This window comes from Oculina patagonica, chromosome 9 (genome assembly GCF_052425735.1).
Source record: "Oculina patagonica isolate OP01 chromosome 9, crgOcupat, whole genome shotgun sequence".
NCBI lineage: Eukaryota > Metazoa > Cnidaria > Anthozoa > Scleractinia > Oculinidae > Oculina > Oculina patagonica.
Window position 1 is genome coordinate 31059920 of NC_135766.1, and position 15352 is coordinate 31075271.

At 37.8% G+C, this 15352-nt stretch overlaps 1 protein-coding gene across 2 annotated transcripts; it reads left to right on the plus strand.

Moving 5' to 3' along the window:
* The first annotated feature begins 6668 nt into the window (after positions 1-6668).
* On the plus strand, positions 6669-13563 carry LOC144664683 (uncharacterized). Of its 2 annotated transcripts, none has more exons than XM_078525876.1 (7): positions 6669-6877; positions 8156-8458; positions 9188-9341; positions 10032-10216; positions 11265-11594; positions 11871-12188; positions 12854-13563. In XM_078525876.1, exons 1-7 carry the CDS (start codon positions 6790-6792, stop codon positions 13330-13332), a joined length of 1857 nt encoding a protein of 618 aa, XP_078382002.1. In that variant the 5' UTR covers positions 6669-6789; the 3' UTR covers positions 13333-13563. The 2 variants fall into 2 exon arrangements, with proteins under 2 accessions (XP_078382002.1, XP_078382003.1); XM_078525877.1 differs by having other exon boundaries at positions 8159-8458.
* The last annotated feature ends 1789 nt before the right edge of the window (positions 13564-15352 follow it).

A 15352-nucleotide genomic window follows, 5' to 3' on the forward strand; every position in this document is an offset into this window, starting at 1 on the left:
AAATAAAGTTTGATACTTCATATAACAGCCAGAAAGACGTACCTACCACCAAAATGTTGTACAGCCTTTTGATAAGGCAGAGGGTTTATTCTAGTAGTATTCAAATGTCCATGATTTTTCATGAAGAATGTTTTGTCAGTTTCTGTTACATGCAAAACACGACCTGGCACGATTTTTTTTTACATTTGCATCCACTATTTACAGTTTTACTGCGGCCAAATTAATTACAGTGCATCATAGCTTTTTGCACTGCTTTTTTTGTTAAATTAAAATTTACAGGACAATAGCTACATTATGCATTATGCAGGATCTTTACATACATTACTTACAGTACAGTTGTGTCAATGATTGGTGTTGAGAAATTGCCGTTTAATGTATTGTTCCACAGTATAGGCCAAAGTGGTTCTTCAATGGGGATTATCGCCTTCACTTTTATAACTTTATTTTATGTTCAGCCCATGCGTTGAAAATCTAAGATAGTTATCTATGTACCACATATTTTATTTCTACCTGTACTTGTTTTTCCGTCACCAATGAACCCATTTTTGCAAGAACAAAGGTACGATCCAGGGGTATTCTGACAGTTGGCATTGACGTCACAGTGATGGACAGATGTGCAGCATTCATCAAGATCTAAAATATAAAAAATGCTTATTAACCAACCAACAAACTACAAAGGGCAGGAAAAGTTAGCTCATTCGAATAAAAGACAAAATAATGGGGGGTGCGATTCGAACTGTCCATTGTCTGGTATTTGAGTAGCATTTCAGGATACCGCTTTTAATTTACGTTGTTTCATAACTCCTTGTCCCGAATAATAACAACAAACACTCAATAACAAGAAACATCTTGAGTTATAGCTGATGATTGTAGACGGAGTACATGGTTAAAGTCCTCGCCTTGGTGCGCATGTCGCTATTGTCTACGATGTAAGCCCCTTGGTTAAGGACGCGTAGTCAACGCTCTTCAACACTATTGACGTCATCATTTTTGGTGTCGCTAAGCAACCTTTCGTGATATGATTAACCAGGTTAACCGGGGAGTAGGGAGGTGTATGTGTTGGGGGAGTGAGCGAGGCAGAAGGGATAATCTCTATATGACGCCCGAGTGTTTAATCTTGCAAAGTACCTAAGCATTTATTATTATAACCAAAGAATCCTTCTTTGCACGAACAGATATAACTTCCGGGAGTATTTATACAGTTGGAATTGTCATCACAAACAGGGACAGCACTGTTACATTCATCAATATCTGGAAAGGAAAATTAAACTCAATCAATCAAACAACAAATTAAAACTTCCTAATTGACTTTAGTCTTCTAAGGAACAAGAGTCTACTTTTTTCGGAAGCAATATACTAAAAGGTTAAGTGATGCTTGGTCAAGAACAAATGTTATGGAAAGCTGGGGATCTGACTAATCGAAGAAAATTCAGCAGAGCAAGAGGCAATGAAAATAATTTCTTACACATAGGACTATTTTACTATATACCGCAAAAGCTTTAAGCCACCTAGGAGCCCAAATTTGACAATTGTAAGAACAAATCCCTTATCGATCGTGCGCCACTACCCAGGTCTTGCGCGTGATTGATGATCTACGGGAAGTTCTGTTGATCTATGCTTGTTGTCTCCGTATCGCAATCGTCAGGTATATGTCGTTTCTTTATCGTTTGTTTTCTCGTTTCACCTTTGTTGTACGCCGTTGATTTCGTTCCTTTCGTTCACTTCTTCACCTTTAAAATTTCAAATTTTGACGGATGACCAATGAGCTATAGGGTAAATATCGATTTTGAAATGCTTTGATGGGAATTCTTTTTTTTAGACGCTGTCTTTGACGGATTTTTTTTACAGCATCAGGATCTTCTCATTTACTTATAAAAGTATCTAAAAGAACGTTGGGAATGAGAACTATTTCTTCTCCGATACTTGTCGCCATATTTACACTCAGGTGTGCATTATAAAGGCCCTCTTTGAGACAAACATGTTCAAACACGGAACCAAACTACTCTTAAACATTTTTCACCTTCAACAGGACACTTCTCACAGGTTACACGACAGAAGTAGTGCATGTACACAGGCTTCTTAATACATCTTCCATTGTCAGCCCAATTAGCGCACCTTTTGTGCTGGTCATAACATCCTATGTACAGGGAACAATTACATTGTCATTGCTTAACTGGCAATAATATACTACAGGAGTGTGTTATCTAGGTTAAATCCTGGGACTGCCAAATCTTAGCAAAGAAATTGAAGGTAATTATGAAATTTTGAAGTTAAGAGCTATATTTAGCCGATACAAAATATATCCAGTAGACTAGGTTATTAGTCTTTTTTCCAAATGTACTTCTTTAATCTTGTAGGAAATAATTTCAGTCATTTCTGAAGAAACACTTTTTGATTAAACAGTTTGGTATTGGACACATGAACCAGACTCTTGTAGGTCCACGAACGTATTCTCTACTGTTCAAGTACTATATCAATCACGAGAGACAGTGTTTCATCGGAATATCCAAACACCGAGAAGAGAGTTGAAAATACGACGCGCAGCGGAGTAATTTTGACGACATTCGAGGTGTTTGGATAGCCGGTGAAACACTGTCTCAAGTGTTTGATATATCTTCTTAATCGAAACAAAAACTATGGAGTAAAGGAATAAATAAAATTGTAAACATCTATGCTAATTAAGACCGTGTTTCCAAACGTCCTTTACGGTTGTGATTTTCTTTGTTTTAACTTGATGAATTATAAATGAGTTTTAGAAAGCACGATCAAGTTAAACCAGGATTAGCTTAAATTTTAATTTCACTTTTTTAACCTTTCAGTGAGGATTTCTATTTATATTTTTTGTTCTCCAATTTTGACGTCGACATACGCCACAAAACAGAAGGTTCCACTGTATGTTAGAGAGTCGGAAACAAATGCCAGCACAAACCTGTACATTTTCCACAAGTTCGTTGGCATTTATTGAAGAAGCGAACAAGGCTCCGGCATTTGTTAACGGTCGCCGATCTCTGACAATCTTTTCTTTTGTCTTTACACCCTGAAAAGGAATTCATATTGCTTTAAGAAGAGAAAGTATACGGAAGTTGCGGTAGTTTTGGAAGTTTATAAAAATCGCATGAAAAACATCGAATGAAGTTTCAAGTAATGTAGTGGAGCTTTAAAACTGCATTTGAACTAAATTTTTTGCAATTCAGGCCCTGTCCACACTAATCCGGGTAAAATTGAAAACGCATCTTTTTTTCACCGGATAGGCCAACCGTCCACACTGAAACGGCGTTTTCGGTCACCGAAAACGGTACTTTTATCAAAAACGCTTCCCAAAGTGGATAAATTAAAAAACGCCGGCTAGGTGGTATAGTGTGGGTGAAACCGGGACTTTTTGAAAACGCTGACGTCAAATAGTCATGTGATCTCTGTCAAAACAAAAAGTTAAACTAGCTTAACAATAGCTCTGTGCATGCGTTGTAACTCTGCGTGCGATTAAGCGTATCGTTTTCAAATTTACCCGGGTTAATGTCGACGAAAACATTTTATACGGTGTTTTTTAGACGGCGTTTTTCTCCCCGTTTTTCAATTTACCCGGGTTAATGTGAACATGGCCTCAGAGACTATTTAATTTTTGAACAGATCAGACGAACAACAAGTGTGTATAAACGAAAGGGAAAATCTGCCAACATATATTTTACTATTCTACGCTTAGCTACATTACATATTGAGCAATTCGACATGTGAATATCGTTGCCCCAGTCTGATCCAGGAAGTTAAATAATCGTACTTGTCTTTATAACTGGTTTGGTTGAGAAGTGTCGACCAAAGATATTTGTGGCTGTAGAACTAAGAGTGATTAGCAAAAAGAGATATTTGTAAAAGATATAAAATAAGTTACAAAATATTAATTTCAATCTCAAAAGAAGAAACATGATTTTTAGCAAATAACGCTTGTTAATAATATTTTGTTTGTCAGTGACACATATTTCCTGCGAAGGTGTTTCATTATTAACAGAAACTTCACCGACAACTTTTAGCAGTGTTACGCCAAAACCTTTTTTCAATTAGCAAAACGATGATATCTACTATAATTTCCTTTACGAAGATCAACTGCTTAGGGTGAAAACAACAAAAATATAATAAAAAATCATATCAATTATGTCTAAAATCGCTGTTGCAAGCGTTTTGTCATGAAATCATTTAAAGGGGAACTATCGTGGGAATTCTGATTGTTTTCTGTCGAAACTGTGCTATATTACCTCTACTTGTTTAGAAAATAGTTCTAGAACACCAAGAGAAAGATATCAACCAAATTATTTCGAAATTCTTAAAAGAGGGACAATTCATGATCTTTTCTAGCTTATTTTAGAAACAAAAATGCGAGAACTTGAAAAAGTCAGCTTAACCATTTTTTTAGTGATCATTTCGACCCTCTTCATCTTTATAACCAGAGACATTCGTCGACATTTTTAGTACACTAGGTGGTAATTCATAACAAACCTGGGCCATTATTTTAAGGTTTTAAACGCTGAAATGTTTCTTAGTTTTTTAAATGACACAAAATCCCCGTGATACCTACCCTTTAAAGGAGATAGGACTTTTTGTTAAATTGTCAAGTTACATATTGATGTACTTACCATATGCAAGATGACACACAAAACTCAGGATAAAAACAAGTTTCCATTTCAGTTGCATGCTTAATACTGTTTTGAGAGAAAGGAATTTTATGTTAAACGAAATGGATGCCTAAATAAGTCAAATGAGGTCGAGTAAATACAGAGAGAGCTGCAATGCAAGTCAAATCATTAGGTATTCATTTAAATCAAAGGGAGCTCTAAGGCGTTTTGGACCATATCTTTCACTATCTACGCACAGTACTCTTTTAACATTGCTGATCCTAGCAGTTTATGCAGGACGCGTGTCACATATCAACCTAATAAAAGACCTAAAAGTCTACCTGTAGTATATTGGTTTAGATCATCCGATCGGTTTACGGAAGATCATGGATTCGATTCCTGTCAAGTACTCAGATTTTTCTTTGTCCTATGCTTGTGACAACAGAAAATTGCATCTTTCTCTTAAAGTGAATTAGTCCTGATAAAACGCTTTCAACAATCCGACTTTAGTGAAAAAAAACCGGACTAGACTTACTTTTATCAATGCTTTTCGAAATTGTAAATTCCGTCTTTCTGTTGACGGCGATCCCGTTTTCTTGTAGTTAGATAATGTTCAAAGCTAAAGTCTTAACACTTGAATATGAACCTATTAGTGATAAAAATATAATGCAAATTTCGTTATACTGGTCTCCACAACAACAAAAACAACAACAAAATCACGTCAATCTTTATTTGCACTAATTCGTTTTTAATTTATACGGTGAGGAACGCATAATTCATGCTTCATTTACAAGATAGAACGCATTTAACAGAAGTACTGGCTTCCCGAGATAAACATTATAAGGGGGGGGGGGGGGGGGGGGGGGGGGACGGCCGCACGCATGCAAGTTATCCAGGACTCGAGGACCCTCTTCTCTTGCGCCTGAGGTCAACCCCTATAAAGGGCGCGCGGAAAATAGAGTTCAGAGTCTGGACTTAGCCAAGAACCACAGAAACTGCTTCGGGATGGCTTTAAAAGCATTGTCATCAAATTCTTTTATCTTACTAAGAAATTTTAAAGATTCATATCAAATCGAAAAATAAAACTATCATTAGCGTATGACGGCAGATTTTTAAAATTATTTCTTTGCGTGCAACCCTGAAAGATACCTTTATGGGTAAAAGTTTTAGCGTTCTGTCCTGAACACACTGAGTGAGACCAAAATCAGTAATTTACGTTGCCTTGGAAACGCTCATTTCATTCGAACATGTGTCGCGAACACGCGATAAATCAAGGAGTAATTAACAAATGAACGTTAATCAAGAACTTGTCTTGTATTTCAATTTTTACCTGTTATTCAGAGTTGTTTTAATAGGAAGAAACTGATCAAGTATGAATTAAACAGTTTAGGTTTAGGCTTTTGAATAACTTTTTTGTCAATAGTGGAAAATTATAGGTTTTTAAAACAACTAAATTTAACAGGTACTTTACGCAACCACGAGGTCTGACTTAATATTATTTGAAAAGATCTAAACCAAAGAACATTCTAAGCAAAGTACAGCTACCTTCAAGGGACCGCTATTTTCGGAAATCTTAAAGAACGCTTAGATTTTGTTTTCTCTTACGGAGGGCAAACGTACCGAACAAAATGTTAGAGCTGTTTAAATCTAAAATGGCGTTATTTATATAATTTTTCATCATCTTGGTGAATGACCGTTCATTGTTTTTACTTGTCAACTCTCACGAAAAAAAAAAAACCGATTTGCTTAGAAAACACTGTCCTCCGTTCTCTGTCAACTAAGTGATCGATATTTGCAGTTATAAAAACTACTATAGAAAACCGGTGCTTCGGTGGCATTATGAACTACCGTTAATAGGGAAAAAAGAAAAAAATCTTAAAAACCTGTAGCAGCAGTTTGTTGTTCTGCTGACATTAAAATTATTTGCTAACTCAATTTTAACTCTGTGTTGTATTAAAAGTGAGGTTATGATCGCGACCGACAAAACTCGCAATCTGATTGGCTAACCACATTGAAAGTGACAGGTTGCGTTTTTGCCGTGTTAGGTCATCGAACAACATTCGCTTTCGCTGTCACTGGCTCTCTTCGCCAAAACAATTCTTCTAATATTTAGCTTATCTTTGGCACGCGTTATATCATATTTCAGCGAGCTATACGAAGTGGTTTTCTATGTAATTAAGTAGCCATGTTTGAGGTTCTTTGTTGTTCTCGGCGATGTAAACGAAATGAGACATGGCTAATGATTTCGGCCATCTTTGTAACTTTGGTACCAGGTAAGTCGAGGTTCTCTTTTTATTCCACCCCATATTCAGGCATCACGCATTCATCGTTTACAAAATAACTGATGTGCGCTTTAAATACCAACAGCTAGCGCCCTATAAGTTTTAAAAATTATAAATTGTTTTAACCATAACTCTTAAAATCTAAATTCGCCGTATCACAACGATTTTAATTTAACCACCAGCGTAAAAAAGTGTCATATGCTTAGTCAAGCTTAACCATAAAAACAATATCGACTCGTTAATCGAGTGATCATAGCTTGTTCTGTTTTGGTTTTATATTCCATTTGTTTAGACAAAATTCGAAAAAAGTTTCTAATCATAACAAAGGTGGAAAAATTATTTCCCAATGTTTCTCCTTATAACGGACTTATAATCCAGTATTACGGAACTAAAGTTAACAAAGAGTTTTTCATTTTGTATCTGTATTGTATTTAGTGTCTTCAATACACTTGCTATAAAAACGTTTGAAGCATTTATATGTGGAAAATATTTTTGATATCTTATTTAAATAATATCCCTTTAGAAAATAAATTTCCGTCCAAAGGAAAGTTTATTTTACAAATTGGTATGGGACAAAACCGACAGTAGAAAACTTATTAACTAAGGCATTGTCTAGGAATTTTTAATCGATTATATTTCATCAGTTCTTGCTCTGTTCTTGTTCATCTAAAGTTTTATTGTTAAAAATAATTGGATTCCTGAAGGGCAATCAGTACATTCTCTTTACCCAATCCGTTAAATGTGACGTAAGTTCTTCCTCGGACTATACGGGGAGCTCCTGCTCGAAAGGGGTACCTTTTCCAGGCTGTGGGTATCACGATAAAAATAGGTGGGGTCGGGTAGGGATTTTGTGAGTTGTAGTATACAAAACGGTAGAGAGAACTGTCACTTATGTTTAGGAAAGGTCCTATATCTTCTGTAGGTATGTGAAAGGGGTACCAGTTTCTATCAAGGTATTCAAAAAGGGTTACCTTAGCTGTCAAAACTTGTACACGAAACTGTATTTACAAAAAGATATTTCACTCTTTCCACTTGCAAGAATAACTTGCATGAACTAGGTTTTCATGATAAATAGATAAATAAATAAAATGCTTATGATTATACCCAACGAGGCTCATACAACATCAGCGTGTTCTGAGCCAAAAAGAGGGAATCTAGACAAAGTTTTTGTTTCAGAAGAGTACTTTAGGAACACCGGCTGTGTTAAAAAGTGTTTTAGGAAAATCGTCCGGCTGCTTATATTACTGACTCTTCAAATGCATTTCTCAGTAGTGTTAGGCCACACGATTCTTGAAGAATACAACTGCGGACAAGAAGACATCGAGTACAATGTGACTCTAAGAGGAGGTCAATTCGCGGGAATTTTCAAAGACCGAGGACCCGTAAAGAACATGCAGGAATGCATGCACATGTGCTGTAATACAAAGAACTGCGACGTGGCCATGATGCACGGGCCAAAGTGTTTTAGCGTGCATTGTTTAAATGATTCTGTTTGTGAGACGATTCCAGCTGATGATGAAGATATTGACATGCAGATTGCGCATATGACGACGAAAGGAACAGGACAATTAAGTAAGTGTCATCAACGTTTTTGGGAGGCGCGGTGGCCAAATGGTTAGTGCGCCGGACTCCGGATCGAGCGGTCCGGGTTCGAGACCTGGCCGGGGCACTGCGTTGTGTTCTTGGGCAAGACACTTTACTCTCATAGTGTCTCTCTCCACCCAGGTGTATAAATGGGTACCGGCGACGTAATGCTGGGGGGGGGGGGGTACCCTGCGATGGACTAGCATCCCATTCAGGGGGAGTATAAATATTCCTAGCCGCTTAATGCTACGGAAACCGGGATAAGCTCCGGCAGTATGGGCCCAATGTCTCGAGGCTTCCCCATCAACGTTTTTGAGAGGTGGGGGGCCGTTGGATTTTAGCGTCGAACAAACTGCTTGTCGTTTGCCTGTGAGCGTTTATCTTATTAACCCCAATAGCAAGCCTGCGAGGTTTAAAAATAAAATGCAAATGCTTATACCCCCACGAGGCTCAGACAACATCAGCGTGTTCTGAGCGAAATAGAGGGAATCTATAGGAGACGTTTTTGTTTTAGAAACAACGGCTGCGTTATTTAGAAAGTGTTTTAGAAAAATCGTCCGCTATTCCGGTTTGTTTGTCTGAGTCTTGACTGAGACATGCCGCCGCTTGTGTACTTCGCTATTGTTTTCGTATACATACAAAGAGTGGTTATTACACAAAGAGTGTTATTATTATTATTTTTCTTTTAATGATGTTTACCATTCACGTCATTCACAGCCAAAGCCTTGGTGAACGACAATCTAGACAGCTATGACCCTGAAGCGAAATGTCCGCACAACGAAATCATGTATAATGTCAAACTGATGGGCGGATTAAAAGCCGGCAAATTCACTGATATCGGCAAAGTCAAGAGTATAAAGACTTGTATCAGGTACGTGAAAAAATTGACCGTGCTTCTGCTCTAAATTATACATTACACAGTGGATATTTGTTGTCTTTACAATTACGCCAAATACAGTAAAAAATCGCAAGCTAGTTAGCCTAAACAAGTTCTTACGTAATAGTAAATAGGTAAAATTTAGGCTCTTTAGCTTCTTAATAGGTTGTTATTTTCTAAAGAAAAATGTACATTGATGATAAGCGAGTTTTAGATGGTATTCAGCTTTTTCCTTTCATTAATATTTTTGTTATTGCCAATCATAAATGCCAATGTTTTAAATCTTGATACGGTATCAAGATTTACAACATTGACTTTAAATTGCATTTGGAGTGATAAGGCTCGTAGGCGTCTCCCAAGAGGAACCAAAATGTCGACTTATCTTATTTCCCTAAAAGCAGTAATCATTTTTAATCGATTTTTGAAAATAAGAACCTATTTTCCAAATTTGAGGCTAACGAGGTTTTTACAAAGAGGGTGTCTAACTGGCAAATTTTAGCCCGACAGGTTCTTAAAAATTAGGTTCTTACTCGCGGGTTTTTACCGTAGTTTTGGAGATATTGCCAAAAGGCACTATCTTTTCCCCAACCCCATGTTTAGAACTCCAAAAAATTATACCTGGTCTGAATATGTATTTTTGAAAACGGTGAAAGTTTTATAAAACTGATATTTTTATGTTTTAAGATATTGTTGTGAGGCCAAAGTGCAGCCATGTGACCTGGCCTTCATGTTATCTGATCGCTGCTATCTGGTGAAATGTTACTCAGAGGACAGGTGTCAGGCAATTCCTGCTGCTGCTATTGACCATACGTTTAAGCAAAAAATGGCGTTCGTGGCGCCATGGCTCTACGAAAAGAACAAGAAAGTCGGTGAGTAACAACAAAACACATGAAATGGTCATATACTTGAGATTTATTCACCAAGTTAAAAGCTGGAATCTAGTTGCAAAGCACAAAAGGATGACCAACCAATAGCTTTCATTTGAATAGTTACACATTAGAGTTTCATCCACAACTGATTTAAAAGTTAGAACCACCTTGTACAGCGTAATAAACAGTATGAGCCACTTTGGACAGTATAAAAAATGGCACATTAAACTAACGTCAAGCAAACTGAGAAAGGAAAACAAGGATCGGAAATTTAAAAGCAGATCTCACATAACAAAAAGCACTGAATCCAAGATGGTATTAGCAAACACAGTCTATACATAAGTCGATGTCAATAAAACTTTTTTTTTTCCTAATCGGTTTCATCATGCCGCTATGATGGCTTCCTTTAGTAACGCCGCCCCATTTTAAATAAAAACAGTTCAGGCCTGACAGGCCTGAACTGACCAGCTATGACATTTATTTTCACCTGGAATTACTCCTCCTCCTGCGCTTTCGGCAACAAGTTAAGGTCATTGCCCCGAAATAAAACTGAACATAGATTTTTAACCAAACTTCGCCTACTGGTTTATTACTTCAAGGGAACTTAAATTTTGAAATAAAAAAGGGGGGTCACCAGATTCGTTTAGGAGCAGGACGACCATGTATATTCCATATAATTCCTTTATAATTCCTCTGCGAGTACTGGCAAAGTACACTTTTTTAGCGATAATTTATTTTTCAAACACATGAATTGATCTGTTTTCATTTTACAGAAAGAATTTGATCGCTACACCCAAAATATGAGAAAAAATTGATAGGTCACCAGGCTCGTTTAGGAGAAAGCGACAATTTACTTCTCTCGCGGACCAAGCCACATACAAAAAAGCCGCCATTTTGTTGATGTGCTCGCGCGCGCGCGCGCTAATTACGCGTAAAATTCTGCGCAGTAAGGATGCGCAATGCAAAACAGGGCAATGACCTTAACCTGATCAGTAGAATATTCAGCTTATTACACGTTTTTAACCATAAACTTTTTATTCTAATTTAGTGAAAATTCCCTCGGGCCAATCCCCGCATCACTTACAGTGCATCCAAAGCAAACGCTACACAAAGTCCCAGCTACTCGATGGCCGAGACGCAGGGCTCTTCACGGACGTGGGCCGAGTGGCGAACCCTCAAATATGTACCCGTCTATGCTGCGAGGATCCGTCCTGTGACTTGGCGTACATGTTTGGTCGCACGTGTTTTCTTGTGAAGTGCTACAGTGAGCATAGCTGTAGGACAGTGCCTGACGAAGACGCTTGGCGAAATAATACCAACTTTGACAGGTCTACTCAGTATATTGTAAAGCGGAAGTTTGGTGTCCGACTTAGCGACGGTAAGAAATCATTGATGTGATGTAACGATACCATAATATCTATGCAAAAAAAGGAGTTTTCATCATCATCATCATTATCATCATCATCATCATCTTAATATTTTTGGTTGCTAGTCATTTGTCGAGGGAGCTGGCCAAGACGAACGAGAATATCTTCAGCTCAGCATGGTCACTCTTTCTAAACCTCGCTACGCTTGGGATTCCAATGAATCGAAGATTTTCAATTCCCTGTTTAAATCATTAAATCATTTTTGCCTGTGATTCTACCTTTTTCAGATGGAACCCCTGTTATGAGAACTGAAACAAACAAAGAAGAAATCTGTCGCTTGGATGGCGAGATAAGAAACAAAACAATACTTCAAGCTGGCATGGTGTCTGGCAAACTGACTCACCACAAGGGAGTCAAAGACATGACGTCATGCATCAAGCGATGCTGCGCGCAAGAGCAGTGTCACGTTGCTATGATGATGGCAGACAAATGTTATTCGGTATTCTGCACAAATGAGCAGTTTTGCCAGCCTAAGCCCGCACCAGTGGAGACTCATCACACCAACCCAACAGTAGCTTATGTTAAGAGAGGGGAGATTAGTTTTGGTAATGTATAGCCCTAGTACTTCATTTACTGACATCAAGGCTACGTAAATTTTCCTGATTCCCTAACAGGCCATTTCCTAGGCTATAGGGCAGCAACGCCTAGCGTGGTTAAATTCCGGTTTAAGTCTAAAGTTAAAGCCGTAGACTTTCTCAAAGTCTATTGAAACCGCTGTCGATCATAATAGTTGAACTGTGAGGAGAGGGGCGGAAAGGGGGCAAGGAGATGGGAACTCTACGGGAAGCGGTAGAAGAGAAAACGGGAGGTGCGATTCCAAGGTGTTTGGAACCGGGAAAAATTGAGAAAGGGGAGCAACATTGAGTGGTATTTTGCAATAGTTATGACACAAAAGAGGTGGGAACCAGTAAGGCAGAAAGGGGGTGGGGGGGGGGGGGGGGGGGGAGATTGAAAGGCACAAGAAGCCGGACACTAAGACGACTGTGCCTTAAACGTGTACGCTTTCGGAACGTTTTCAGGCTCAAATGGTTGAAAAATTTAAAACGTTATTCCGCAGCCCTAAAATAGATACTTCATTTTTTTCTTGAAAAAAGAATATGTAATGCTAAAAAAATATTGAATTTGTTATTTTCATTATCATAGTCATGTTTCTATCAAATATTTTAATTATTGTGCCCTGTGTTTACCCTGATTGCAAATTATCTTTCAGCGCCCAAACGAAAGTCTGTAATGCCATTTATTGAAAGATTCCACCCTAACGTCGTGCAAGCTGTGCAGGAAGAATATGTAGAAGCTGACGACAATGAAGACAACGGCAGCGGCAAAGAAGATGAGGGTCAACGCAACAGTTTGCAGAGTAACGTTACTAAAGATGACAGCGCGGTAGTGGCGGGAAATGGAGGAAATGGTGAAGACGAGAGTGACCAAAGTGGAAGCGGAGATAGTGGCGATGACGGGAGCGGCGAGAGCGGTTCTGGAGATAGCAGTAATGATGCTTTGGAACAAGAGGAACAGTCTAGTGGCGAGAGCGGTGCCGAGGATAGCGGCGAAAGTGGCGACGAGAATGATAGCGGGGAGAGTGGAGATGCAGAAAGTGGCGATGGAGACGAAGCAGATCGGAGTGATGGACAACAGGGATTGTCACAGCTTAGAAATCCTCTCAGCATTCAAGGAGTTCTCTATGAATAGTGTTTCTTTGTTAGTAATTAGTTGTTTTTAAGGTAAATAGGTTTCTTAAGGAGTTTATTGTGGAAATTTAGCTCAATCTTCGCACGAAGTACTTCACGTTCTGACGGCAGCTCAACGCCCTTCAGAGCAACCCGACGGAGGAACAGAACGACTGCTTTAAAATACGCATGCATTTGGATTTTCTTAGATTTCGTTGTCTAGCCAACAGATGAGGACGCTTAAGAAATTAGACCTGTGACATAATTTCGCCATAAAAATCTGCAAGAATTTTACTGGCCTTTTCAATCATCACTCGACATATTTTCCCCTTTTAAAAGGTTTAAAAATGCATTTGGAAACTCCCAACTTTATGAATTTTCTAATAAAGTTGACTGAAAGACGACGCGCTGAATAACTAAAGATTTGTAATTACACAAACGAAATACGGCTAATTCAGTACAACATACTGTAGCCCAGAATTAAACAGTGTATTTATTGCACATTGATGAAGTTGTTTTCACGACAAGCGGCTAACCGAAAGGAATATTGAATATTGATGTTATATATGGTTGTTAAGATGTTTTGTAATGGAACTAGAAAGTGTGAATAAACATCACGTTTTTGTAGATATTGTAAATCTGTTCTCACTATTATTTTTTTTTAGCAAAAGCTAAATGCAGAAAATGTTTTTTGGGCGCATGTCGGAGAGTTACTTGCGCGCGTTTTCGATAATAATAGAAATATTAAGTGTCGCATTCGTTTTTCCCGCGAACGAAAAAAATGGTGCTTTTTTAGCAAATATTACAATTGACTTCAATAAAAGAAGTTGTTAAAATTTCCTTCCTTTTATAACTATGCTATGCTATGCTGATCACTACAACCAGATCAGAAAAGAAATATTACTGCAAATTTTCGTCTAGTGTCTTTAAAACTCGTGTTACAAGGTCGTGTTTGTTATTCCAATTTGTATCCCTCGTGCATATAAGGCAGGCAACCCTATTATTAACCCTAAACTATTATTTACCTTTGTATGTAACTTTGGTTAACTACGAGTAATATGTTATAGACAAATTCGTTTCTTTGTGCTCAATAACTGAAACGGTACGTGTATGATAAGTGTAGTGTTTGGTTTCATCTGTTTATAGACGGATTCAATTGCAACGAGGGCCGAGGAAAAAAATCGATTTTTATTATGATTGCGATTTTGTCAACCCTAACATTGCAAAAAAGATTCCTGCCAAAATATCCCAAAGGGAATGTTTTTTTCCGGCCAGACAGAGCATAAAAGTGCTATGACAATTTTTTTCACGGCATCAGTACAGGATATTTGCCTTTCAGAAAACAAAAAATATGTGGAGACTTGCCAGATGCCGGCGACCTTGTGATTAGTTTCATGGAGTGCGCAACAGAAATATCGGAAACATATGTTGCTAATTCTCACTTAATTTTGCGAGTACTAAATTTCGCGATTTCGCGATTTTTGAAAAAAAAAAACGCGAAATTAAATACTCGCGAAATATGGGACACGCGAAGTTTAAAATCGCGAAACTTAATATTGTACTGATAATATATTTAAAAAAATAATGAAACTCGATGTGTTTTATCATAGTTATTCTAACATGTCTGCGCTTCATGTTTAGGAGTTTTTTTTATTTAATTTTGTCTATTAGGTATCTCCAACCCTACCGGGACTCTATCAGTCGCACTGTTCGAACTGTTCATTGCTGCCAAGTTCCTCAAAATATCGCTCTTGCAGTCGTAGATGAACCTATTAGGGATTAAGACTGTTGAACACCTTATGTTTTGTTATGTGTGTATTGTTTTGTTTGCTGTTTTTACGATGACTTTCATACTAATTATGTTGTTACAGTTTCGAGGACAAAGCTTCATATTGAAGAATAAATAAAAATCGCGAAATTTAATACACTCCAATTGACCTTCCTCTCAAAATCGCGAAATTAAGTACTCGCGAAATGTGGCTCTTGATTTTTCGCGAAATGAAGTACACGCGAAATTTAGTGAGAATAAGGTACTTTAAAAA

Coding starts and splice junctions, on each gene's coding strand:
- LOC144664683 (XM_078525876.1), top strand. CDS start 6,790: ATGTTTGAGGTTCTTTGTTGTTCTCGGCGATGTAAACGAAATGAGACA. Junction 10,217..11,264: donor CGAAAAGAACAAGAAAGTCG/GTGAGTAACAAC, acceptor ATTCTAATTTAG/TGAAAATTCCCTCGGGCCAA. Junction 11,595..11,870: donor TGGTGTCCGACTTAGCGACG/GTAAGAAATCAT, acceptor TACCTTTTTCAG/ATGGAACCCCTGTTATGAGA.